At 47.7% G+C, this 24,422-nt stretch overlaps 1 protein-coding gene across 7 annotated transcripts in view; it reads left to right on the top strand.

Annotated features, from left to right (window-relative positions):
- The window catches only part of NRP2 (neuropilin 2), an 89,058-nt gene extending 74,157 nt beyond the window's left edge, over positions 1 to 14,901 (top strand). For 2 of the 7 annotated variants that reach the window (XM_086897500.1, XM_086897499.1), the window contains exons 16-17: positions 10,755 to 10,823; positions 11,442 to 14,901. In XM_086897500.1, the coding sequence (XP_086753626.1) occupies positions 10,755 to 10,823; positions 11,442 to 11,746 (374 nt within the window). In that variant the 3' untranslated portion in view covers positions 11,747 to 14,901. Of the gene's footprint in view, positions 1 to 359; positions 3,287 to 10,754; positions 10,824 to 11,441 lie in introns of those variants that run through there. The other 5 variants (XM_086897502.1, XM_086897501.1, XM_086897503.1 and 2 more) reach the window with 3 other exon arrangements.
- The last annotated feature ends 9,521 nt before the right edge of the window (positions 14,902 to 24,422 follow it).

Below are 24,422 nucleotides of genomic sequence, written 5' to 3'. Positions count from 1 at the left end.
TTCCAATTACGAACATGATGTGTTTTGCCACTGCTTGACAACATCTGCCATGTAGAGACAAAACCAGGTGGCTGATCTGGAGATGGCCAAAATCAAGAAGGGAAAAAAACATTCATTGATGCCAGAAATAACAGTAATAACAGTGCATATGGAATTTGTATTACAATACAGGCAGCCTGATTAATTAAAAAGGAAGAGAAAGGCCCTTGAATATGCGGGCTCAGCAAATGCCAGGCTGTGCCCTCCCCTAAGGAGCATGCCCTGTATCTGGAGGCGGCTGTGGGACCTCGTGTTGCTCCGTGCTGTACTCTTGAAAGCATGTGTGTTTCTTTTTGTGCGTCTGCATGCCTCCCACCTAGCAACCCTGTTCTGTGTCTCCTCCCCAGGGGCAACCCTCCTGCCAGGGACCAAGCCCACAGTGGACACGGTGTCAGTGCAGCCCATCCCAGCCTACTGGTATTACGTTATTGCCGCCGGAGGTGCTGTTGTGGTGCTGGTCTCCGTCGCGCTGGCCCTTGTGCTCCACTACCACCGGTTCCGCTATGCGGCCAAGAAGAGTGATCACTCCATCACCTACAAAACCTCCCACTATGCCAACGGGGCCCCTGTGGCCGTGGAGCCCACCCTAACCATAAAACTAGAGCAAGACCCCAGCTTGCGCTGCTGAGAGCCGAACAGGAACAAGAAAGCAAACAAAACACAAAACAGACAGACAGACAGAAACTAAGACTTCAAATACGTTGCCTCAGTTTTGCACTTTTTTCCTTACCTAGCATTCGTGTGAACTCTTAGGTATCTCCACCCCTTCTCCATGCCCCAGCCCTCCCTGAATCTTTTACAAACTCTAAATTAATGCTGCATCTTGGATCGCCAGAAGAGACACACCGCCCCTTCACTTCAGAAGTGAACACTCCCTTTCTATTACTTTTCAAGGATACTTGGGGTGTCAGGTGGGGGGTTATTTTGTTTCATTGTGTTTGTTTGGGGAGTATTTTTTGTTGTTGGTCAGCCTCTTCGGGCTTTGGGTTTTTTTCTTCCTCCCAGTAGGCAACCTGCAAGGGAACCTGATGGTGAGCCTGGAAGCTTGTGTGTGAGGTTCGTGCACGTGTGTGCTAAACCTGCGTGTGTGAGTGTGCACGGGACTGTGCGTGTCTGACTGTCTGAATGTATATTTAGAAACAGCCCCTTTTTAATTTGCTTGTTGTTGCTTCTACTTGCACAGGGAATGCTTTTATTTTTGTTTTTGTTGTTGTTGTTGTTAATTTTCCCTCCTTCCCACCTCCTCCCTGGAAGGTCTGGGACATGTTTGTGGTGAATGCCCTGATTTGTTTACTTGGGGAAGAGAGCAATGCTTTTTTGTTGCCTTATCTAGCTTTGGCTGGGTTTCTTGTTTGATAGTGTTAATGTCTTGGGTGCAAATTGAGAAGAGGCCAGGCTGGACAGTAGGAATGTCCACCTCAGATGGCTAGAAGAATCCTAGAGAGGTCCATAGACGTGCAAAAAGCAAGATCTCTCCATTTTATTCTTTCTGCAGCCAACATGATAACACAGCCATTGTTTGGAAGAGGGAGGGGAAGTCCTCCTCTTCCCCCACCTGCAAGTGAATCTATTTAAAGTTGCCTTATATCAGAGAAGCTCATAATGAATGTTTTGTTTGTATCTGTTAAAGCCAGCCTTAGGATAACACATAGACTTCAGCAGTTCTTAGTGGATGCTAAATACCGTAGTTTCTTGAGAATTGAAGGTTTATTTATTTAATAAGCATCCCCACTCTGGGTGCTGATGGTTTTGCTTTTACATGGGGAAGGGGGAGAGGGCTCCTCCTTGTCTTTCTGCTAGAAATGCTCAAGGGACAGTATAGTTACTCTTTCTGGTTTGGTTTTTTTTTCCCTTCTGCCCAATCCATAGCTGCTGAATCATAAAAACTGCCCGTTGGCTTTCTAGAATGTCAGTTTTGCGTTTGCTAATGTTCTGCTTCCTTAGAACACCAGTAACATCTAGCAAGCCAAGCCCAGCCAGTGCAGCTGGGGGGCCCAGCTATTGCTGCTGCTTTAACTGGGGAGGCGAGGAGGAGCCTCCACACGCCTCCGACTGTTGAATGGCCCAGCGTCTTGTAGTGGAAATGCCTTATATAAATTACTGAATGATGACATGCAAAAGTGGTTTGAATTGTTAACCCTAATCTGTTTGCAGGCAAAAAAGTACCTCCAGTGAGCAAGGTTCTCCATCTTGTTTGTGTCCATCTGTGATGAGTGATCAGATTCCCTCCCCCCTTCTAAACTTGCTAGTGCCCATCCCTCCTTTGCCCATTAATATTGCATAAAATGAAACAAGATTAGCAGCTCTGTTAACTTCCCTGCAGTCTTGAGCTGCCTTTTGGTCTGGGAAAAAGTAGAAATATAAACTGTGCTGAAGTGGTATTGGTCCCTGTTGCAGCATAGCCCTATCCCCAGGGGATGGGGGTGTCACTCTATCCCCCTCCTTGCCTTAATTCATGTAGCCAGTTTCAGTTCTCTATGCTGGTTTCATAGCAGATTTCAGTGGGATCCTCTCAGCTTTAGGCAGCAAGTGTCTAAAACAAGCAGGGAGTGCAGAACAGCCCAGGGCAATGTGCCATGGTGAGCACATTAGGCGTGGTGGGTGCTCTGGGCACCACTGCACCCAGGCCTGGCTCCCACAAGGTTTTTGAGAGCAGCAGGGACATGCCTGTCCCACAGGGCCAGAATGGACCCAGGGAGCTCCTGCAACCTGCAAGACAGTGCCATTGAAAGGTCCCTGGAGAGGGGCTTCCAGGGCCAGGGTGCTTTCACCGTGAGCCTTCTCGTCACACAGTACTGGTGTTGCAGTGCATCTGGTTTGGGATGTGGAATCCCATCCCCCTGTCAGCTGCAAATTAAAACAGATGTGAAATACTGGCATGTGCTTACTGCATTTTCAGGTCAGCCCAAGCCATGTCAGCAGATGATATTGTCCCGTTTCCAAAGTCAATTCAGGCTCCCTAGCTCAAATGATCTCACTTTGACCAGGTTCACCCCCACAGACTTAGCAAGTGTGCATTGGTGTGTCAGAGAGGAGAATGTGGCACCCTGTCTTTCAAACCAAAATCACCAAAGACAAAATAGAAGGTCACTTCGAGATTTTTACTCCCAGTTCTCCCCTAACCCTTGAGCCCTGACATCCCCAGCGTTGCCCAGTTGCCTGTGTGTGAAAAATATCTTGTGGAATTTGAAATTCTTTGAAGATGTATTGTGTGGAATGTAATAAAATGATGATATTTTTATACAAATATCTGGGGTTTTTCTTTCTTCTTCTTTCTTTGCTAATGAGAATGCTGTTGGTTGAAGCAAAGCAGAGTTTCAAAACTCTTTGGAGCATCAGGGATATTCCTTTTAGCCAAGTGAAGCTCCAGTTCCTGCTGCGTGCAGACCCAGCTCCCAGCAGCACAGCTGCTGTGTGCTCCCTGCCTCGCTGCACTCAGGATTGGGCCATTAATAGCAGCTTTTAGATACATTACATTTGTACCAGTCCTTAGGGGAGTTTTGGGAGGTTGGACTGACTCTTGGGATTGTTTGGGGATTTCACCAGCGTTGCCTAAGTGCTAAATTGCTCAGTGTGATTATGCAGAATTTCTCCAGCTGGGGCCCCTGGAGACAGGACATCCGACTTTTCAGGGCCTCTGGGGCTGGCTTGGCTGCCAGCTCAGCTGAGCCACACTCTGTCCCTGAGCTCAGCAAAAAACGGGTAAGCCATTACCAAAATTAATAATGAAAACAGCAATGCTTTCCTCTTCTGTACAGTCCCTGTTTCTGTGTGTCAGACCGTGCAGGGGCCCGTGCAGCAGGACTAGCCTGGCTGCCACAGCACCAAGTGTTTGGACAGGTGTATGTCCCCTGCTTTCCCTCCACCTGAGTGCTCCCAACTGATTAGAGAGACCTCTGATACAGCAGTTCTGCTTCCCATCTCCCCTAGGTGCACCTTTCACCCCTTCAGCAGAGCCAGCAGCATCACATTTCATGTGAAATACATTTTGCTGCCAGTCTGAGAGGTTTTTCCTTCCCTCCTTCATTTATTTTCCTTCTCTCATATTCTTTACCCTGGCATAAAGCTCAGCTTCGTGAGGAAACTTCCTGACTTTACTAGGAATTCAGGCCATCAACAAAAAAATAATTCAAATGTGATCCCTCACACTGGCTATTCAAACACAAGCAAAGCTGAGGACCCATGCTGCTTTTTTGGGAGAGGGCTTTTTTTTTTTTCTGTAATTGTACAGCAAAGCAAATTACACTTGCAATTTGCATTTTGTACACTTCAGCGACTGTTCAAGCAAAATTCAAAACAAATATGCACATGTGAAAAACAGGGAGGGAGAGACTGACTGATGGCTTCCCAACAAGGAAGAAAAAAATTCTGTTAAGTAAACAGACGAAAAGGGAGAAATCGTTCAGGATTAATTATTCTGTACGTGCACCACAGACAGATTGGCCAGAGAGTTGGGTGCTGCTCAGGCTGCAGCACATCCTAGGGAAGAAAGCAGCTAAAATTAGCATGCTTTGTTTAAGGAAATAAATACAGCTTAGTGTGATTTTCATGCAAACTCTTCTGCAAGTAACTTCAAGCATTTAAGTGTCTACTAGAAAAAAAAAAAGAGGAAAACTTTTTGGGGGAGCAGTGGGGGCTCTATTTTTCAGGGAACAGCATTGTGTCCTGTGTGTCATGGGGAGGCTTTGGGTGTGGCTCCCTGGTGGTACGTGCTGTGATAGTGTCAATCTTTTTATCTTATCCCTACAGTTGGTGTTGTGTTGAAGAAGCGGAAGGGGGTCCATGGGCAGTCTTTGTAAGCATTGGGGCAAAGCCAGTGCCTAATGGGGATGTGGGAGAGGGAGCACTGACCTGGTAAAGCAAAGGGCGCCGTGGGAAGGGCTGTGCTGTGCTTGGCAATGTCAGCGTGCCCGAGATGGCTGATCGGACAGGAGCAGGCTGCAAAGCTCATTCACAGCCGAGGGACCGGCTGCACAGTTGGGTCAGTCTCCTGCCAGGGCAGGCACCTGCAGGATGACACTTGGCACAGGGACCCCAGAGCTCCAGGCTATGGGGGCGAGGTTGGCTTTTCCTGGCCTGATGGAAATGCCTCTGCTGCCACGTGCAAGGGAGCAAGGTAGAAACCAGGCTGTGCATGGGGCTATGTTTGGATTTTTGTTCCTCTAGAAACCCTGTGAAAACCTACTGACTTTACCAGGGCCAGCCCCCACTTACCCGTGTCAGGGCGGCAGAGTGAGGCGTGCAGACAGCAGGCGAGCCCCCGAGGCAAGCTTGGACAGCCGCTTGGCTTTCCGCCACAGCTCCTCCATCAGTGGCTTTGGCGGCTCTTAGCAGAGACTGCAGGCGTGACTGCCAGTTTGAGGAATCGTGTCGTTAGCCACTGCACTGTAAAAACAAACAGCAACAAGGGGAGGGTGATAAACATACCAGGATGCCACAGAGCTGCCAGCTTCTGCCCCAGCTCCAAGCCCTTGTGTGGCAGCGGTGGGGGACAGTGCTGCCCTTGTGCTGAGGAGATGCTGGGTTTGGGGTAGGTGAGCTCAGCACAGAGCACAGAACCTGTGTGTCAACTCCTTACCCAGCTTGTGCAGAGCTGAGAGAGAGGGAGAGGATTACACTGTGTAATGCCACAGTCACACCGTACACACACATGCCACCACCGCTGTTTCCCTGGCCTGGTGGCGCTGCTGAGGAGAGGTGCAAAAGCAGGGCTGGAGAAGGGGTCAGGCTGCAGCAGGGGATGTCTGCTGCAGAGAAGGTTTGGCAAGTAGCCACCTTGGCCATCTGCCATGTGTGCAGCAGGGCCAGGTGCCACATGTTGGAGGGCAGCACCAGGGCTGGAAATAGCTGCTGCTCATGGCCACCTCTATACCAAGCACCCAGCCTGGCTTCATGTCTCCAAGCACTTTTGGTGGGGGGTATTCACCTGCCCAGCCATACGCTCCCACTTTATCTCCATATAGGAAGCCCAAGGAGTGCAAGAGGCTCACCCATGCCCCCAGTTTGACAATGGTTCTGTGGTGGTCTGAGGTGTGCACAGTTGGCCACCACCAGGGCAGCCCCAAGGCAATCTGAGAATAAGGTCCAGCAGCTCCTGCATTGCAGAGGGAGGCCAGGCCAGGGAATGGCAGCTTGTTTGCTTTCTTTAATGCTCAGTTGTAGCCAAAGCACTGTTTTAATTTGAAATTTGGCAGGGATTTATCCCTTCTGTAAACTAAAGTAGTCCTGTGTTTCTGGAGGAGTGGGAAAGAGAGAAGTGAGGTGGATTTTCAGCTGGAAATAGAGCAGTGGGGGATGCAGAGGGAGTGTTTCTGCCTGGAGCCTGTGCTGCTGCTTTGAGAAGTGCTTCTCCATTTGCCGAGGGTGGGAGGTGTCACCCCCAGCCCCCGGGGCTCCCAGCCAGAGGAGCAGCGCTGCGCAGCCGCCAAGCAGAGCGGTGTCAAGGTGAGGCCACGGCGGCTGCTCTGCTGTGTCAAAACAAAATGATGTGTGTTGGAGTCACACCATTGCTGTGGAGAGAAAAGGACTGGGAATGAGCAAAGAGAGAAAACCAAGGATGAGAGCGGAGCCGGAGCTCTGTCTCTCTATGCCAAGACTGAGAAATGGCAATTTCTGACCCCGTTTTCCTGGCATTGGCTGTGTTTAACGTTTCAGACCCTCATGGGCACTTGTTTGGCAACAGAGCAGCAGTGTACCTCCCACGCTCCCTTCACTGGGCAGGATAGCACTGGCCAAGAGAGATGTTGTAGCAGCAGGAGAGGGGGGTGAGCATGTAGCTGGCTGCCCTCGAGTCCTTTCCACAGCGGGGAAACAACCATGTGCTGCTGATTTCCCCAAAACCAGCAATTTGTTTTTCTTCCTCCTACACACTCTGCTTTTTTGTCCCAGCAGGCACAGCCACAGATATTATTGGGAATGAAAGACTGTAGGGAGCCGAGCTCACAAAGCACCCATCACCTGGTGCATCACTTTCAACCCCAGAGCCCATGGACCTCTGCAGAAAGTGGGGAGCAGGAGCACAGGGATGGTGGGAGTGCATCCTGGGTGCTCTCCAGGCCAGGCTGTCCTGTGCCAGAGTGGCTCAAGGCAGGCAATACTAAGATTTGGAAATTGCTGCAAGTTTGATATACTGTTTGGGAAAGGCACCTCCTGCTGAGAGGCTCATTTTGTTCAGCCAGAAAGACTCCAAGAGGGACTACAGATAATCTGTAAATGCCTGTTGTGTAGAGAGAGATGCCAGGTGATAGACCGAGGAATCTGCCCGAGGGTGATTGAGCTCTCCTCAGTGACCTGGCAGAAGACAGCACCTGGTGCCTGCACTTAAACCAGACAAAGGCTAGAAAGAAACAGGAATTTTGTTCTTGACAGTTGTCTTTTGCCTTGGAAGAATGTGTCCAGGTTCCAGCAATCAGGGCGTGGAGGTCTCTGCCAGAGGTGGTGGTGCTGCTGGTAAGCCCATGCAGGAGGGCTGGCATCGAGCCCCTGTGGTGGTGGGAAGTAGGTGCTAGGCCATAAAATATGCTGAGCTCAGCTTTGGAGAGGTGAGCTGCCCTGGGCAGGTTTGGAGAGCTTTCCTGCAAAAGCTGTGGTGGGACACCAGAGAACCTTATCTGTTCTCCTGCCCCCCTTGTCCACCCTGGCACAATCCCTCCCATCCCTGCTCCTATTTTAAAACAGATGTACACTGAAACTCTTTAATCTCTGGAAATACTAATTCTCTCCTGCTCTCCCTCTCCATGTGAGTTCATACAAACATGGTACTTAAATCAGCCCTTATCTGATTAGAATTTTATCTTTTTTTTCTGGTCCCATAAATTAGCCTTTTAGCTGGCAGTGCTCTCAGATCCAACAGATAACAGCTTTTCTTGGCATCTGACTGTTTCCAGCATCATTGCTAATATCATCTTTTGGCCATGACTGGCTTGGTGCTCACAGCCATCGTTTGACACATGGGCTTTAAAAATGGCCTCTCACACAGAAGAAATAATTTCTCATATTTAATTACAGTTTTCCCCCTAACTTTCTTGACTACCTTTCTCCAGAATATTTTTTCCCTTTTAAAATGCAAGGTAAATTGTGCCTGAAATCTTCCCTTTAAGGAAGCAGCTTTCCACAACACAGAGCAATGCATGTTTCTCCCATTCTGCCCACCACCTTGCAGGGCTTTTCTGAGGACCACTTTCTAAGGGAGTTGCCTTCTGTGGCCTGTTCCACTTGTGACAGTATTGCTGAGACTTGGCCCAAAGGAGCCTGACTGATGACAAACAGCAGGCTAGATTCTGTGACAGGCTAGATTCCTAAATCATCTCCATTCAGAACTGAACTGAGACCACCAGCTTCAATTCCCACAGACGCCCACACAGCCTGAGCTGATTCAGTTAATGACTCAAGAAGCCCCAGAATGGAAAAAGAAACGTTGAATTATATTTTTCTAAAGCTTTCCAGAGGGTGTAGAGCCCTGCATGATAACATACAATCAAATAGCAATGAAATGGCATGTGGGGAACAGAAAAATGAGGGCCTGAGGAGGAAGGAAAATGGGCAAGTAGGAAGATCTCATTTAAGCAGGACTTAAGAGTTGTATTAGCATGGGGAATTGAGCAAATCACTAGAAGAGTAAACAGATTCTAGGCTGAGCTTTTTGTATAAATGTTCTCTCTTTTCAAGTTTTCCCAGTGCTCCTTCCTTTCAGGCTGGAAGAACTGGTGTTCTTTTGAAAGTGTTGATTAACCAATACTTTTTTATTTCTGGCTTTTCCCTCAAGGTTACCCTGGGAAATTACAAAAGGATCAAATCTCTAGCTTGTTCTCACACAAAATTTAGAGCAGCTACAATATGGAATGTCAAATGACTTCCAACAGCCTTTCTCCACACATGGACTCCTTGGGCAGACTGTCATCTAATTTCGACCTCTGCTCATCTTTGAGCAACATACAGTTTGTGTAGGGTTGTGTGGGTGACACGGATGGCAAATCTCACTGCTTGTCTTCCAATGGGTGACTAGCAGTTCAGATGTCTCCACGTGTGAACTGCTTTGCAAGTTATTTTTCCACATGTTTGGTTCTAAATGTTTGCAAGAGGCCCTCAGGCAGTTCTCCCAGCCCTAAGATGTTGCCATCTGGGCCTGTCAGTTCGAGAACTGTTGAGAAATCATGTGAATTTGCCGCTGAAGTGAGGATTTACAGAAGGCAGTGTGCACCTGTGTTTCTTTGATAAGGTACCAGCAGCCTTGAGACAGCGTAACTACCTGACTCACTAGATGCAGAACTCATTGGAAGGAGGGGCAAGTGTTGGGCTGCGAGCCTTCCGTTGCCAGGTTCACTTGCAAATTCAAAGAAATCCCTTAATTCTTTGGGTGCAGACACAATTCTGCCTGAGGAACAAGAGGGTATCATTAATACCAGCAGAGGATCGCTGCCATCAGGGGTCAGGTGATGTTGGGGCAGCATGGCTTTCAGCAGAGACACCACTCTGGAAGTGAACCTTAAAATGTTGGCATGGATTGCCTGACACAATTGTCTTGGGACAGCAAAAAAATGTATTTGACAATTCAAGACACCTTTTCATGTCCTAAATATCCATGCAAGTATGCAGAAATATTCTTTTATAAGGTTTTGAGTAATTTCTTTGCATGTGGCTTTTTTAGATACAAGTTAGGTACAAGTTACAATCTTTAGTTTTGGTTGTTTATAAGTAACCTCTTTAAAGTCTTCTTGACATTTTGGCACAAGACATTAAGTAATCTTGGTTCCAACCACAACTACTTCCAAGGTGTGACTTCTATCGCTTTCTAGTCCCTGATTTTTTGCATTCCTGATCATTTCTAGACACCTTCTCAGTTGAGGACCCCAAGTTACAGTCAGCTTTGAAAACTCTTCACAGATTGAAATGAAAAGACATTTTCTTTTGGAAAAGTGGAAAAGAGCCATGGTAACTGTATGCAGAGAAAATTATAGGAAGACTGTACATGAAAATTACTTACTTCTGCTCAGATTATAATATGTGCATTTGGTTACTCGTCCTTGGTCTATGCTGAACAATAGAAAGAAATGTCACCATTAAAAGGAATTTGGTCCAGGGAAATGTTAACATAAGGGCCTAGATATGGACACCCATTTGCCTCTCTCTCCATTTCAACCAGCTTTTGCATTAAAACATATAATGAAGATACATAAATTCCTCAAATTACTATGAATTTATCTGAAACCCAAAGAGGAACTGGGTCATTGAAGCTCTATATCCAGTCAGACATATGGGAAAAGATGAAAAGTAGAGTGTGTGCTAAATGGATCCAGCATTAGTGGCAAATAATGACAGGCACTAAGATGCTATTCAAAGGTGTAAGGGTAATACCCATGAGCATGTTAATAGTGAATTATGGCCATTATGGAGGCAGCAGTGACAATATTTTAGTGCTATTCAAATTGTCTGGTTTCTTTGCTTTTCGTTCAGTCTCTTTTCTTGTTAAAAGCTGATGATTTGGTGGTTGTGAAATGTTATGTAGTGTGAAGATCCTCTTCTCTCAAGTGTGCAAGAGCCTTCATTGACTTTGGCCAAGGGAAGAAAAAGAGTTCCTTCTCCTTCCACAAGGAAGAGCCATGTAGCAGTTTAACAATTACTTTCTTCTGGCCAGTCTCACAGTCTGGTGGCCAGTGGCAATGATGCCCCCAGAAGGCCTCTTTTAACAAACAGTGCTTCCCATTTTGTTGTTCTAGTGAACTTCCCAAGAATGGAGGATGACTTCCCAAGCTCTGAGCAAGACTTCGAAGACAACGATGATCCAGGTTGGTATCCAAATGCCACATGGACAATTCAGCTGTGGCAGCATGTGTTTCAGTATCAGATGCTAAAATTACTCACAAACCTCAGTTTTAGTAATGTTAGGAGCTAGAACTCTCTTGAGAACATACATTGAAGTGGTGGCTTAGTGTTCAAAGGCATCGGTTTTCTTTTCCTGTTTTCCTTTTCCAACAGCCAGCAACCTTGCAAAGTCAATATATTGTATTTGTGTTAGGACAAGTGAAACTGATCTTTTAAGCATTAATTCCTGCTTGCATGGCATTTTGACTTGTAAATGAAGAAAATTAAGTCTGAGACTGGTGACAGATTGATTCCATAGTTTTGAACCTAGTGGCACTAGAAGGGCCAGAGTTTCAGTGGGTGTAAAATGCTCGTATGCTATGTCAACAGTCTGATGTCTAAAAGTGATCAGGGTACCTAACCTTCTTTGTAATTTGGTACTTCGCAATATTTCTAGATCTGGGTTAGTGAATCCTGCTGAGATATTCCCATATATATACTTTAGCTTTTGTAAAGCCATCACAGCTCCAAGTAAGAAATGTATAAAGGTGAGGGGAAAATAAAAAGTGATCCCTGGATAATAAGTGCCCGTTCCGCTGCAGATTACTTTGGATCGGATAGGAACGACACACTGTTCTCTACTAACTCTCCAGGAACCCCGAAGCTGGACAAAGAGAAAAGCTGGCTCTACACCCTGGATCCCATCCTGGTGACCATTATAGCAATGAGCTCCCTTGGTGTCCTCCTTGGGGCCATCTGCGCTGGTCTGCTCCTCTACTGCACGTGCTCGTACGCCGGGCTGTCCTCTCGGAGCTCCACCACGCTGGAGAACTACAACTTCGAACTGTACGATGGCATCAAGCACAAGGTGAAGATGAACCATCAGAAGTGCTGCTCGGAGGCCTGATGGGTGCCTGGGGATCACCCTTGGCATTGTGCCTGGTGAGGTGGGCTGGCAGGGCGGTACTTCTTTTGCTGTTTTCTATGGGAACTGAATGCCATAACAGGAAACAAGGGGAGCAGGAGTGAAGGGAGGCACTGCTCCTGCCACCAGGTCTTGTTGCCGGGTCACACTCCACCAGGACCAAGTGGCTTTCCTGCAAACCAGACTGTGCCGGGTGAGAGGGGTTACTGAGCCCCTTGTTTGTTGGTTCATCTTCATTTTCTGCTGATGTGAGTGGCTGAGATGTGGTGAGGGAGCCTGGTTTACCTTTTGGATGTAAGAAACTAAATGTTGATTGTTATTTCCCACCTCCTTTCTCTGGTAACTTTCTGAGAAGGCTGAGGGATTTCTTTAGAAATAACACACACACACACACACACGGAGCCCCTGTCCATTTTAGACTCCGTCCAGATATCATTATTGAGATTTGTGCACTTCACACTAAGAACAGGAAGCTGCAGTTTGCAGTCCTGAAAACAGAAGAATGTTGTTACCTTCAACTTTCCTTCTCCTGGTAGCAGGGGAAAGGTAGGATACTGGCTTTACTGTCAACAGTAACAACAGTGCTTTCTGAAATCATTAAGAAAGAAAATAGAAGGGAAACCCTATGTGTAGAAGCACCTCTTTGAGAGAAGCTGAAGAGCCTTAAAGTGATTTGTGAATAAGAGCCATTTATTAATTCCAGATCTTTGATTGCAACAGCTGAGGCCTTCATCAGGAAGGCCTTTATTTGAATCTCCCACCCCTCTTGAGCCTGCCATTTTTCTTTTTGCTATAATGAGAAAATTGCAGCAAACAAAAGATAGAGCCTGTCAGGTTGCTGGCACTTAGGCAATGGCTTTGGGAAAGGGGGCTCCACTTGGGGTTTGATTTGAGGTACAGTGTTGAGGCCTCTCCAAAGTGCCAGGAAGGGAAAATGAACAGGGAAGGAGGCTAGAGCCATGCCCACAGCCCTGGGGAGCCTGGCCATGGTGCCCACTGGCACCCCCTCACCTTCCTGGTGCTCCCTTCTCCCTGGAGCTGGGGGTGTGAGCTGGTGCCATCAGCACCACTGGACCAAACAGCTGCTGCCACATCCCCTTTGGAGCAAAGCTGTGCTGCTCCTGATCAGTAGCAAAACCCCAAGTTCTATCTATGAGCTATGTTGTTGGTTTTTTTTTTATTATTTTGAACAAGTGCCTTAGAAGTATTTTCCTCCAGCTAATGATCAGTGCTGTAGCAAACAGCAAGGGAGGCCTTCATCCTTCCCCACAAAATGCTCTTCTTCACCACTCTTTGCTGGTTAGAGCTCAGCAGAAATCTGGTCCTTCTACTTTCAAATGGTCTGGCTACACTGTGTGGCAGCTGGTACCTCTCCACTTACCACTGTGCTGTGAGAGAGGAGTATTGTGAAAACAATTGAATGGAGAAAAAGGGTTGAAATACTGAACCCCAAACCAATACCTTCATTTCCAGTCCAGTACAAATGGATCACCTCTATCAGCTTGCATATACATAAAAATGAAATCTTTCTGTCACACTGGGTTTGCTTTTCCAGGGGCTCTTTGGTAATACCTGGCATGTCCTGGTTTTTACATTTTACACAGCAAGTAGTTTGGGTTAGGGATGGCATTATTTTCCTTACCAACTGTGATTGACAGAGGTGTGATGTGTTGTGAAACAAAATTTGCCCAGCCCCACAAACACATCTTGCAGGAGTCCAGGTGTTTGGGCACACAAGCAACATCTGGAGAGGAGATGAGCATGGACACATGAGCAGTGCCACAGCTGCTCCTTGGTACTGTGGGAATAGGAACATTTGTCTACTACTTCATGAAGAGCTCCCTCAGACAACAAGATTTTAGGGGAAAAAACCCTTCTCTGCTGTAAGAAAGGTGCACGTGTACTGGGGGAGCAGATGCAGCAGCTGCGTCATCAGAACATCCACGGTTCGTACACACACGCAGAGATGCGCACACACAAAGGCTTTCATTTTTTAATTCACACTGTGCACCCAACAAAAACAGCAGTAAATGTGTCTCTGATTCTCCTTTCGAATCACCTTATTTCTTTTGGCGTTTTTCACAGACAAATTCCACTGGGGTATTTTACTGTACAAAAGAAACAGAGGCAGTGAGAGGAAATGTACCAGACCATTTCAAAGCTGGATTGCTGCTGCTCAACGATTTTATCCCCGTCAAATCACCAGAGAGGGGAAGGATGAATGGAAAAGGACCATACAGTAGAAAAACCAACTTAGGCAAACAATAGGTGAAAATATATAATTAAAAAGGTGATGTTATGGTGTCTAGTAGGCGTACAGAGAGAAGAGTTCATATATACATATATTCAGAAATAGTGTGTTTGCACACGCACGTGAATTCTCTGTATGTATCGTGTATGTGACTTATTCCGTGGGACTGACTCGTGTTAATGTATCTCTTGATCTGGGGCAGGAGTGTACTGCTGACCTTGGCACTAAGGTGGCACGGGCCCAGCGAAGCGCCCAGCCCACGCGTCCCGCTCGCCCCTGGCAGCTGGGGCAGGGCCCAGCTGTGAGCTCGCCAGGCGAGAGAAGGCCGATAATGCTGCACAGCCAATACCTCACTTACCTCTGCCAGGTGCTTTACTGTTATACGGAAAACTGTGTTTGATTGTAACTTCAACAGGGAGGAGGGGGAAAAGTCATCAGTGCATTCAATTCATTGCGTCCTCCTCTGCAAATAGATTAGGTTTGCTGATTGCAATTCCCTCTGTGAAATTCAGCAAAGAAACAAAAAATCGGCATTAATGCCTTTGCTTAAATGGGCTGTTGCCTCCACAGGCTTCCCATGGCAGGACATGTTGCTAATGGGCGGGCTGTAGTTCTGGGTGACTTCATTTTGTGGAAGGTGCCGGAGGTGAGCACGGGAATTAAACCATTAAGAAATTATATGCAGAAATGGAAATTTTCCAAGGTTTGCAGTTCAAGGTATTTGACCATTTACTGGCTGAGCCAGGACTTATGGACTTAAAGAGCTTTTACTGTGATTCTTCGGTGTAACAGATAAACAAAACAAAACAAAAAAATAAAACTGTGTTTATATGATTTGTATAAAAACCTTTTAAAATTACTTATTTAATAAACATTATGGTAGAGATTTTTGTTTCAGTAGCTTTTTTGTACATGAAAGAGAAGAAACAAGGAGACCAAACTACAGAGGGCTGTGGGTAGCAGAAGCCCCAGCAAAATGAGGTGCACCTGGAGGGACACAGGGCCATGCCCACTGCTCTCCTTTGCTGTGCACTGTCTGTCCCTTTGGATTACCCCAGGCTGCGTGGCACACCAAGGTGACATAGGGTTTTAACACAGACCCAGTGCACACACACAGAGCATCTCCTATCAGACCTGGGGATGGCTGGAAGCTGTTCTGGCCCAAAAGCAGCACCTGAGAGTAAACCCCAAAGTGGATGCAGATCCTTTCCTGTCACCCTGTGTCATGGCCCAGTGCTGCCAGTGATCCCAGAGAGGAGTGCAGTTTTAGGCTAAAAATCATTTAGAAAAATCATTTAGAAAAATCATTTAGAACTTAAGTGCACTGGTGGGGGCCAGCCTGTCGCAGTTTGTCCACCTCACGAGGGTACAGGTGCTGGTATCCCAGCGTATCCCTGTCCTGTTTCTGTCCTGCCAAAGTGAGCAGCGACTGGGATGGGGGTGATGTTCTGAAGTTCAGCTTCAGCCCTATTCTTCATCACAAAGACAGTGGGGACTTCTGGCAAACCCCAGTGCCAAGCCTGGCTCCACATACTTATCTTCTCCGCCCTCCCTCTGCTCTGCCACACCACCCTGGTGGCAACCCAGGCCCAGGGGAACCTCGTGTCTCACAGGGGTCCCAGTACCCTGTAGCAGGCAGCCAGGAGCCACTGCAGGGCTGCAGAAAGCAGAAGCTGTGGGGGGGAACCTACAGCTTGGAAACTCTTGTTTATTTATGGGCACCCTGACAAATGAGAGCCAATCCATCAAGCTCTGGGCAACTTAAGAGCAAATGAAATTTTGCTGCCATCTCCAACAGGGTGACCCCCTCCCAAAGCGTCTGTGTGTTACAGAGGGTCTTTAAGCGATGAAGGGTGGCTGGCAGCTTAGATGAAGATGACAGTGTAGCTGCAACCTTGACAGCTCTCCTCTCACCTAGGAATAAAGAACTGATGTGCAGATTGATACCTGGGGGAGAGGCTGTCAGAGAGCAGGACGGAGACGGCAGATAAGCGACTCAATCAGTGTCAGACCTGTCGTGCCGTAACACCGCCTGTAAATCACTGCGGTTTAAGGGGAGCCTCCGCTAACGCAGGGAGCAGAGAGCAGGTAATAGAAACACAGCGGGCAAAGCAGATGTGTGCTCTGGCTGAGGTTAAAAGCCTGTGAGCTGGGCTGAAGCTGCTGCCTGGGTACCAAGGGGAAGCAGGCACCCACTTCAGGAAATTGAAATCTTCAGGCGTTTTTTTCCCACACAAGCTGGGATTGCCCTTGGATGGGGCTGCCATGGAGCTGGCAGGATGGGGTGGGACCCGGAGTGCCCCGGTGCATTTGCCACGCACACAAAGGTACCCACTGCAGGCAGAGGCTGGACAAGTGGGGAGCCATGGGGGGTGTTTCATATGGCACAAGAGTAATCAGGGCAGGCTAATGAAATTGGTTTCATCATTCTCGGGCTGCTCCAAGATGGGGATCCAGCCACTCCAGCACATCCTTTAGAGTTGATTGCAATCGTATGTGCACCCTTGCTGTTTCTCTTTCCCCTTCTTTCAAATATTCCTTTTCTTTTGGATTTAATGGGAAATCTTTTCAAATAATGACTTGCTCTCTGGACAGCTGGGGGCTTGGCAGTAAGGGGAGCCATGGGGCTGAGCTAATGAGTGGATTCGTAATTAATTAATTGCAGGCAGGTGCAAGTAGAGCCTCCCGTTGCCTCACTCTCTTCTGTCTCTCTCTGAAGAACGCCTCTGTCTCCTGGAGACTGGCACTATCGCCAGCCATCCAACAGGACTGAGCAAAACCTGGTGCCAGCTTTGCCGTGGACAATGACTTTGCAGGCAGGGAGGCTGGTGCTCCACTTCCTCCCTGAAGGAACCACAGGGAGCCTGTCCATTGCATCCATAACTGCCAGACCCCCTAAAACATGATGACAAGCACCCATAAAGGCACTTTCTCTCCATTGGGGAACTCCCAATGACCCCTTCCTATGAAAGTTGAATGGCTCTGTTCAACAGTTGTATCAAAATAGGTCACATCTTCCCTCTTTACATCCCAAATGGACAAACTCACCTGGCCATGAGACATGTTGGTGAACCCCCAGGTGCTGACTCCTGGTGAGCTGGGCACTGGGGACCTGACTGCAGCCAGTATCACCACTGCTGTGTCCCTGCTGTGTCCTTCCAGCCTTACTGTGGTGACTCAGTAGAGCCCTGTGATGTAAATACAGAGGGTGACACTGAGTTTTGGTCTGTATACATCTGTAGCAAAATTTGCATTGAATTCAATAGGTCCCTGTTGTCATTCACACTAATCAGGTAGGACTAGGCTTTCGTATCTATGTTCCTCCTGTGACATGCAGTGACCCGTTTGAGGCAACAATCTCACTGTGTCTAAAGCAGTTTAATGGGAAAATAACTAATCCTGAATGTGTTGAGAGAGAATGACTCCCCTCTCAGCTCCTGTGTCATAACTCAGTTGCACTACTAATATCCAAAATGGAAAGCACTGAATTAAACACTCAGCAGCTCTACCCCCACCTTGGCCAAAAATCAAGGGAAGAAATCCAGCTCTACTTCCCTGAGCTGCAGCAGTGGGTGGAGGGCTGCAGGGTGAGCCGACCCATGCTGGTGGCTCAGGACTGTTTGCTGCAATAGACTTTGCTAGCATTTCCTTGGTTAAATGTTTACAAACCTAGAGAAAATAGCTGTCCCAGATGTTGCTGATAATTTCCTATCAGGTCCCTCCTGGCGCAGTGCAGGGCTGCTTTGTCACCCTTTGGATCAGCTGCCAATCTCATGTTTAATAACAGACTTGACTTCTTTACAAAAACTCAAAATTTCTAGCCCTGTTTTTGCCCTCATGGTCTCTCAGGTTTATACAGAGTAACTGTGCCCTGGCTCCCAGCCCAGCTCTCTCTGCAGCCCTAGAAGCACACTCCCAAGCAGAGTGGTTTCAGCAGAGGCACAGGACACCTCAGTGATGGGCTGTATTGAGCAACGCAGCCGTTGCCAAATGCATTTCAACCTCATATTTTAAGAAGACATTTAATGTGCTTACCAAGGCTGGGGAGCCTTTTACACTACTGCAATAATCCAGCACTCGGCCATGAAATCCTCAGCACAGTGTCACATCCATCCCTTTCAGCAGAGAAGTTTTATTAACTTAGGGTGTGAAAAGTTTTGGAGAGCAAAAGTCTCTCTTCCCTCTGAGAGAAATAAGGATGATTTAAGCAGTCTGGGTGTATTTGAGATGGAGAGCGAGTCCCCCAGCTGACACATCAGAGGGAAAAACTGTAAGCCGAGGCTGCATTTATTAAAGAAGGAGGCAGAGGCTGTGCAAAGCCAACCTTTCTAAGCACTCCACGAGAGCATTTTAATAAAAAGCACAACAAGCCCACAACAAATCATGTCTTGAAAGCAAAAAAAAAAAAAAGTCAATTCCTGTCAAGGTTTGAAGAATCGTTTGAGCTTAAGGAAAAGCGAATTCCTGCTACGCTCCCCTCCCCTGCCCTCCTCTCCCGTGCGTGGAGCAAAGCCATGGCAAACGCCGCCTGTGACACACCGCAAATCACGGCGGAGAGCGGGGGGGCCGCCGCCGGCCCTCCGCGGGAAGGCCCGCAGAAGGATTGAAGCTTAGAGAAAATGGAATTTATAGTCAGAGCATTAAAATATTAAAGGGCCTTAAAGAACAGCCATGAATCTGATTTTCAGAGGGGGGTGGGACACAAGTCTGTCATCAGGCAGAGACAAACGGCTGCTGGACTTGACAACTCACATAAATCTGGCAGAGGAGAAGAAATAAAGCCCAATCAGACAAAAAAAAAAAAAAAAAAAAAAAAAAAAAAAAAGATGAAAAGATTTTAGGGCATGAAGTGTGAAAAGGAGAGGGTAAGCTAAAGAAGATAAGGAGTTGAAAGCAGAAGAGTGATTATAAAAATAGCAGCAGAAGTACTGATGGAGGTAGAGGAGGAAAATTATTTTAAATGGCCAGAAGTGCCCTGGTGGCATAGGTATTTTTGACAATCTTGCCCAAGACTGCATGATTTCCTTGCACAACAAGAATTTCTTAAGTTGGCTTCAACAGCTCAGGTCTGCACGGACAGGAGGAGGAGCAGCCCCCACCATGCAGAACACCAGCTCCGAGCTCCCTGGCACAGAGGGGTGGGCACAGACAGCCTCATACGGCCCCACTGTCTTCGGGAGTGAAACTCCTCCACTTCCAGAGGCAGAGCAGCACTCACCAGGCTAACCCCACATCCTGCTCCCCACCACCAGCAAACCCCATTACTAAACTGGAGATTTTTCCCCCTGGGATGTGTCTCCAGGCTGATCCCAGAGCTTCCTCAAGAGCCATGGCCATTGCACGGGGCCAGGCTATGGATGGTCTATTGTGCAAGAAGTCAGTGGGACGAGCCTGCCCAGCCCCACACCTTTCACCACACCTCACTAGGGACCCCTCCAGTGGGGTCTCCCCCAGAGGCAGCCAAGCCCCACTGAGAGTGGGACAGCTGGGAATCAGCCCCTCAGCGCCTCAGGGCTGCTGCCACAGTGTGAGGAGAGACTGCAAATCCAGCCAGGAGCCGCAGCCAGGAGCCGCTGTAAGTTGGGAAACAGCGTGCAGTGAGGACTGGCTTTATGAAATGCTGTCTGTAAGCCAGCCTTCCCTCCGAAACACTAAACAAAAAACAACATTCAGATACATTTCGGAGGAAAACACAAAGCATCTGGTTCCCTTCGCTGGTGTACATAGCAAGAGAAAAGTTGGCAGTACATTTGCTTACCATAAAAGAGAGAGCTATGCAAAAAAAAGCCACATTAGAGTAACGTTGCCCAAAACAGAGTTAAATGTCTGCCTTGTTTTGAACGTGCTCATGGTTGAAATGTGAGCAAAGGTCAGTCCAAATTAATGAGAACTGAAAATGAATTGGCTGTGCTGAGACTGGCACCCTGCCACCACATCTCGCCCAGCAATTCTTATTTATCCATTTATTTATTTTGTTGGATGAGGAGATATTCTGCAAACACATAGAAAACCAGGCCTGGTGCTCCCTATGGGTGACACATGCTGTTTCAGCCAAGCAGATGTGGCTTGTGGCACCCATCCCTGTGCTCACCACATCCCCCTGTGCACCCACACAAGGTGGGTGATGGGAACCTGGCCTGGAGCCTTCTGGGGGTGCTTTCCCAGGTGGTGGTGGCCCTGCCTAAACACCCTGAGCCAAAAGCACATCTGAGGCCTCCCAGCCCTACCAGCCCTCCCAGCCTGGACAGAGATGAGGATGGGGATAAGCAGTAAAGCTGTGCCACTTCCTGCCACAGGCTGTCCCTTTACCACTGCCCATTGCTGCCACTGGAAGAAAATCCCAATGTCAGGAAGGTGCCGCTTCCCTGCCAACACGTGGCGGACCAATTGTGTCAAGGAGGGTGACAGATGTGTCACCTCAATTTCATGAAGCAGAAGGAGTTCTCCATAGCTCTTTCTGACACACAGGCTGTGGTTACCTGCTGAAGCAGTTTAAAAACTGTTTTGGTTTAGAGGAAAGAAGGAGGAAGAAAAAAACAGTTCCAGTTCTGGCTTTCCTCCTGGAAAGGGAAAGCCATCTCAGTAACTCTTGCTTTTCTGAACTGCAAATACACAAGTACTTAATGCCATTCAAGCAGTTCCTTCCAGCTGCAGCAGCAGCACACTCCAAAGGGCTGGGACAAACATGAAGGAAACATGCTGAAGTGGCCAAAGGCAAAGGCAGCAGCACAGTTAACCCTTCCCCAGGCACCCCCATGAGGCTGTGTGCCTTGGGGATTCCAGGAAGGGGGTGGTGCAAAGCACATGAGCCCTTTCCCTGGGATGAGGAGCCCCACCCCTGCCCCCACCAGCTCTGTGGACACCAGGTGCAGACACATGTATCAGCAAGGAGCATCCTAATCTGGGCCTGGTAGCATCATGGAGTGAGTCACAGAATCCCACTTGGAATCTGTTTTTCAAAAATAGTCTATTTTTTCCTTTTTTCTAAAGGAAGAAGTTGGACTAAGAGTTTAGAAACAATGTTAGCCTCAATTTAAGAGGAAGAGATGGGTAACAGTCAGCCCCTTTAAGGCAGTTTCACATCTCAGCCACAGCCCATCCGTGCTGTTGGCATTGCCCCAGCTGGCATTGCCCCAGCCAGGGCCACAGGCAGGCACAGGGCTCTGGGCACACACTGGATTAATTATCCCCAGTGGCCATCATCAAACAGCCAGGGCTCTGCTGACAATGCCATGTCCAAAGCTCATTAAAACAGAGCAGTGCCACACTTGGGAACAAGCAGTGTTCTGCTCTTGGATAAAACCATTCCAATAGTGCTCTGCAGTCCGTGCCATGCAACGATGCCAGACCACAGCATGTGAGCAGGGGGCTGTAATGGGACCTGCTGCTGAGCAGCTCTAAATCAGGATCTCTTTCAAGGGCTGAGGAGGACAGTGAGGCTGGGTGGAAAGGTAGAGGGTTTGGTGAGTGATTTGGGAGGATGGGAAGGGCTCCTGTATCTTGTATTTCTGGATATCCAGTGTCACAACTAGGACATTGCTCAATGACTTAAAAAATTAACACCTCTGCCTGAGGTTATCAGCCTCAGGATAATGACAAGGTTGTGAACACAGCAATGTTGCTGAAATTGAAGAGATTCAGCATTCTGACTCCAGAATAAGTTATGATGCTTTCCCCAGATACTGGAGATGAAGCCAAGATAATGCTGATGAAGTGCAGGGAGCCACACACAGCCACAGTGACTCATCACAGCTGCCCAGGTGACTTTGCAGGCTGGGGAAATATTTGCACAAGTTTTAACAAGTGTTCCTCCTGATGCCAAGGGATGCCCTGGTGAATTTGGATGGCAGTGGTAGGGTACTGGGCTCCTCTGACCAGGCAAGGGCACAGAGTTCTCCTCTGGGCATGCAGGGATATTCACATCCTAAAAACCTCTGGTTAGGAGACCCAATGTGCATTGTAATACAGTCTCTGACAGAAACAAACATTTCTTCAAAGAAGGGGCTAATTATAAACTAATTATAAAACACTTCCAGTTGACATCCCCATTTAGCCTAGGCAGGATACACTTTGGCACGGCCTGCAAACATGGACAGTGCTGCCAGACCATTTCCCATACCCAGCTCAGCATCCTGCACCTCTTCCCTAAGCACAGGGAACTACAGGATTTGGTCCACTGCAGGACAAGGGCAGGGAGACCTGTTCCTCCTGGATGTCCCCCTGCCCCGCAGTCCCCACACAGAGGGGCTTCACAGTTACAGCCCGAGACACCCACCTGCATCCACACAAAGAAGGCACAACCTGCAGGAGAGTATCTTCACATGGAGAAGGAGGCTCCCAGCATCTGCTGCATCATTCATGGTGAATGGGTGGTGAGGCTGGAGCTCACATCTGCTGGACGCACTGCCTAATATGAGTCAGAAATGTTATCTAGGGTGTTAAAAGTAAACTTTTGTTTGCACTTACAGAGGAAGAAGATACACCCAGACACCATACCAAAAAAAAAAAAAAAAAAAAAAAGGAAAGGATAAATACAATCCATTAGCAAATTAAATAAAATCAAGGTTGGGACTGTGTTTTTGGTGGCATTGGTTTTTGCAAGAGCCCCACGCTCCAGCATCAGAGGTCACTGGTGAGGCAGGATGCTGCCTTTATACTGCTCCTTTGGTGCTCTGCTTTACAGTGGAGATTAATTTAGAAAAAAGAAAAAAAGGATTATTGAAAAAAAACTTACCCCCTCTCTCTCCTCCACCACCCTCCCCAAGCAGTGATGGGGGATAATGAACTGCTGGGACTGTCATCCAAAGAGTGCTTAATGACAGTATTCACTCCGTGTGTGTAGAATTGGCTGTTCTCAGAGCTCTCATTATGAATAGTTTTCAAGCTGTTTTGACTATTTTCTGTTACAAAGAGGAACTCACTGCTGGCTGCCTATTTTCATCACTGAAGCCGGCCAATGTAATCCACACGGAGCTGTGACACCATGGCCAACAACTAACGCTCCCATTCTCTCACCTCCAATTTATGGCAGTACAGAAGGACCAGGCTCTCCTTCCCTGTCCCTTGCCTTCACTGCTTCTTTTTTGGGCTCACACTCTGGTTTTGTAGGTGATGCTTCTCTAAACTTTCTGGATACAGTGTCCCAAGTCGCATCCCCTTGTGGTACTGGATCCATGGGTGTCCATGGCACTGCCGAGCCTGCCCCTCCGAATGTCCACTTTTGGGGGCTGTGAGTCCTCACTGCAGGCTTGGCAAGGGGAAGGGGACCCAGCCTGAGCTTCATCTGTGCTGCAGAGACACCAAGAAGATGCGCTAAAGCAATCTGTTCTCCCATCTTTTCGCAGACCCTTTGCCGTGAGACACAATATTTCGGAGGGGCAGCTGAAATCTTGCTGGTGTTAATTTAGTTTCGGTCTGCTCGCTGTTAACTTTGGGCTCGCTGCGCTTTTTGTGGCTCCTTTTCTTTAAAGAAAGCTTATTTCTCTTGAAACAGGGCGAGAAGCAGCTTGGCATCACAGACACTTTAAAGATGTTTGAACATTTGCAAGCGGAAGCAAACACATTTTTTAAATATTATGAAAAGCACCTTGAACAACAACTTCTCAGCAAGATCCTCTCTCGGGCTCCATCCTTTGCTGCAGGAGCCCATCACTTGGCCTGGGAGCAGCTGAGGCCCAGTGCATCCCTCCACACTTCTGTGCTGCATCTCAGAATCCTGTTCTGAGCAGGCCATCCCCAGGGCCAGGACAGGGACTCAGGGCACAGAGCAGGAGATAAGCTCTGCAGAATCCAAATATTATTAAAAATTATGAGCAGCTCCTTTCTGCATTTGTACTCAACTGCCAGCCTTGGGGAGTGGCTCATAAAAATAAAGAGGAAAAAAAGTTCACAACATACTTCAGCATTGCCAAGTGAGCAGTTGTTCCTGAGTCACTCCTGCGCGTCTCTGAGGTTTTCAGGTATTGTTTCACTGTACCCTACTTACCTGAAATTGGGATATGACTTGTCTTTGTCTTTCCCTAAACAAGACTTTCATATCAATGCCTTGATTTCCTGGTCAACATGAAACTTGAGGAATGGTTTTATTTTTAATGAATTGTGAGGAAAATTAGGGGTAGCTAAGCACAAAAAATGTACATGTCTGCTAATGATTTTTTAATAAAAAGCCTTTTTCTGGCTAAAAGCCTTTCCTTTCTAGTATTTTGATTCTCCACATACAGATCAGTCTTCACTTGTCTTCTTATCCCTTCTGACACAGTGCCACGTTCCTTGTGTTTCTCCACTGATTTTTCTTGGTAGAGCTGTGTCCCTGCCAGCTGCCTGATCACAGGCACACAAATCACAGCCTCCAGGCATGGGAGCACTGATGGCCAGCAGAGACCATTAGATCATCTCACCTGACCTTCC

This window comes from Cyanistes caeruleus, chromosome 7 (assembly GCF_971803275.1).
Source record: "Cyanistes caeruleus chromosome 7, bCyaCae1.hap1.1, whole genome shotgun sequence".
Taxonomy (NCBI): Eukaryota; Metazoa; Chordata; class Aves; order Passeriformes; family Paridae; genus Cyanistes; species Cyanistes caeruleus.
Note: the sequence above shows the minus strand (reverse complement) of the source record. Positions and strands in the feature narration are given on the sequence as shown.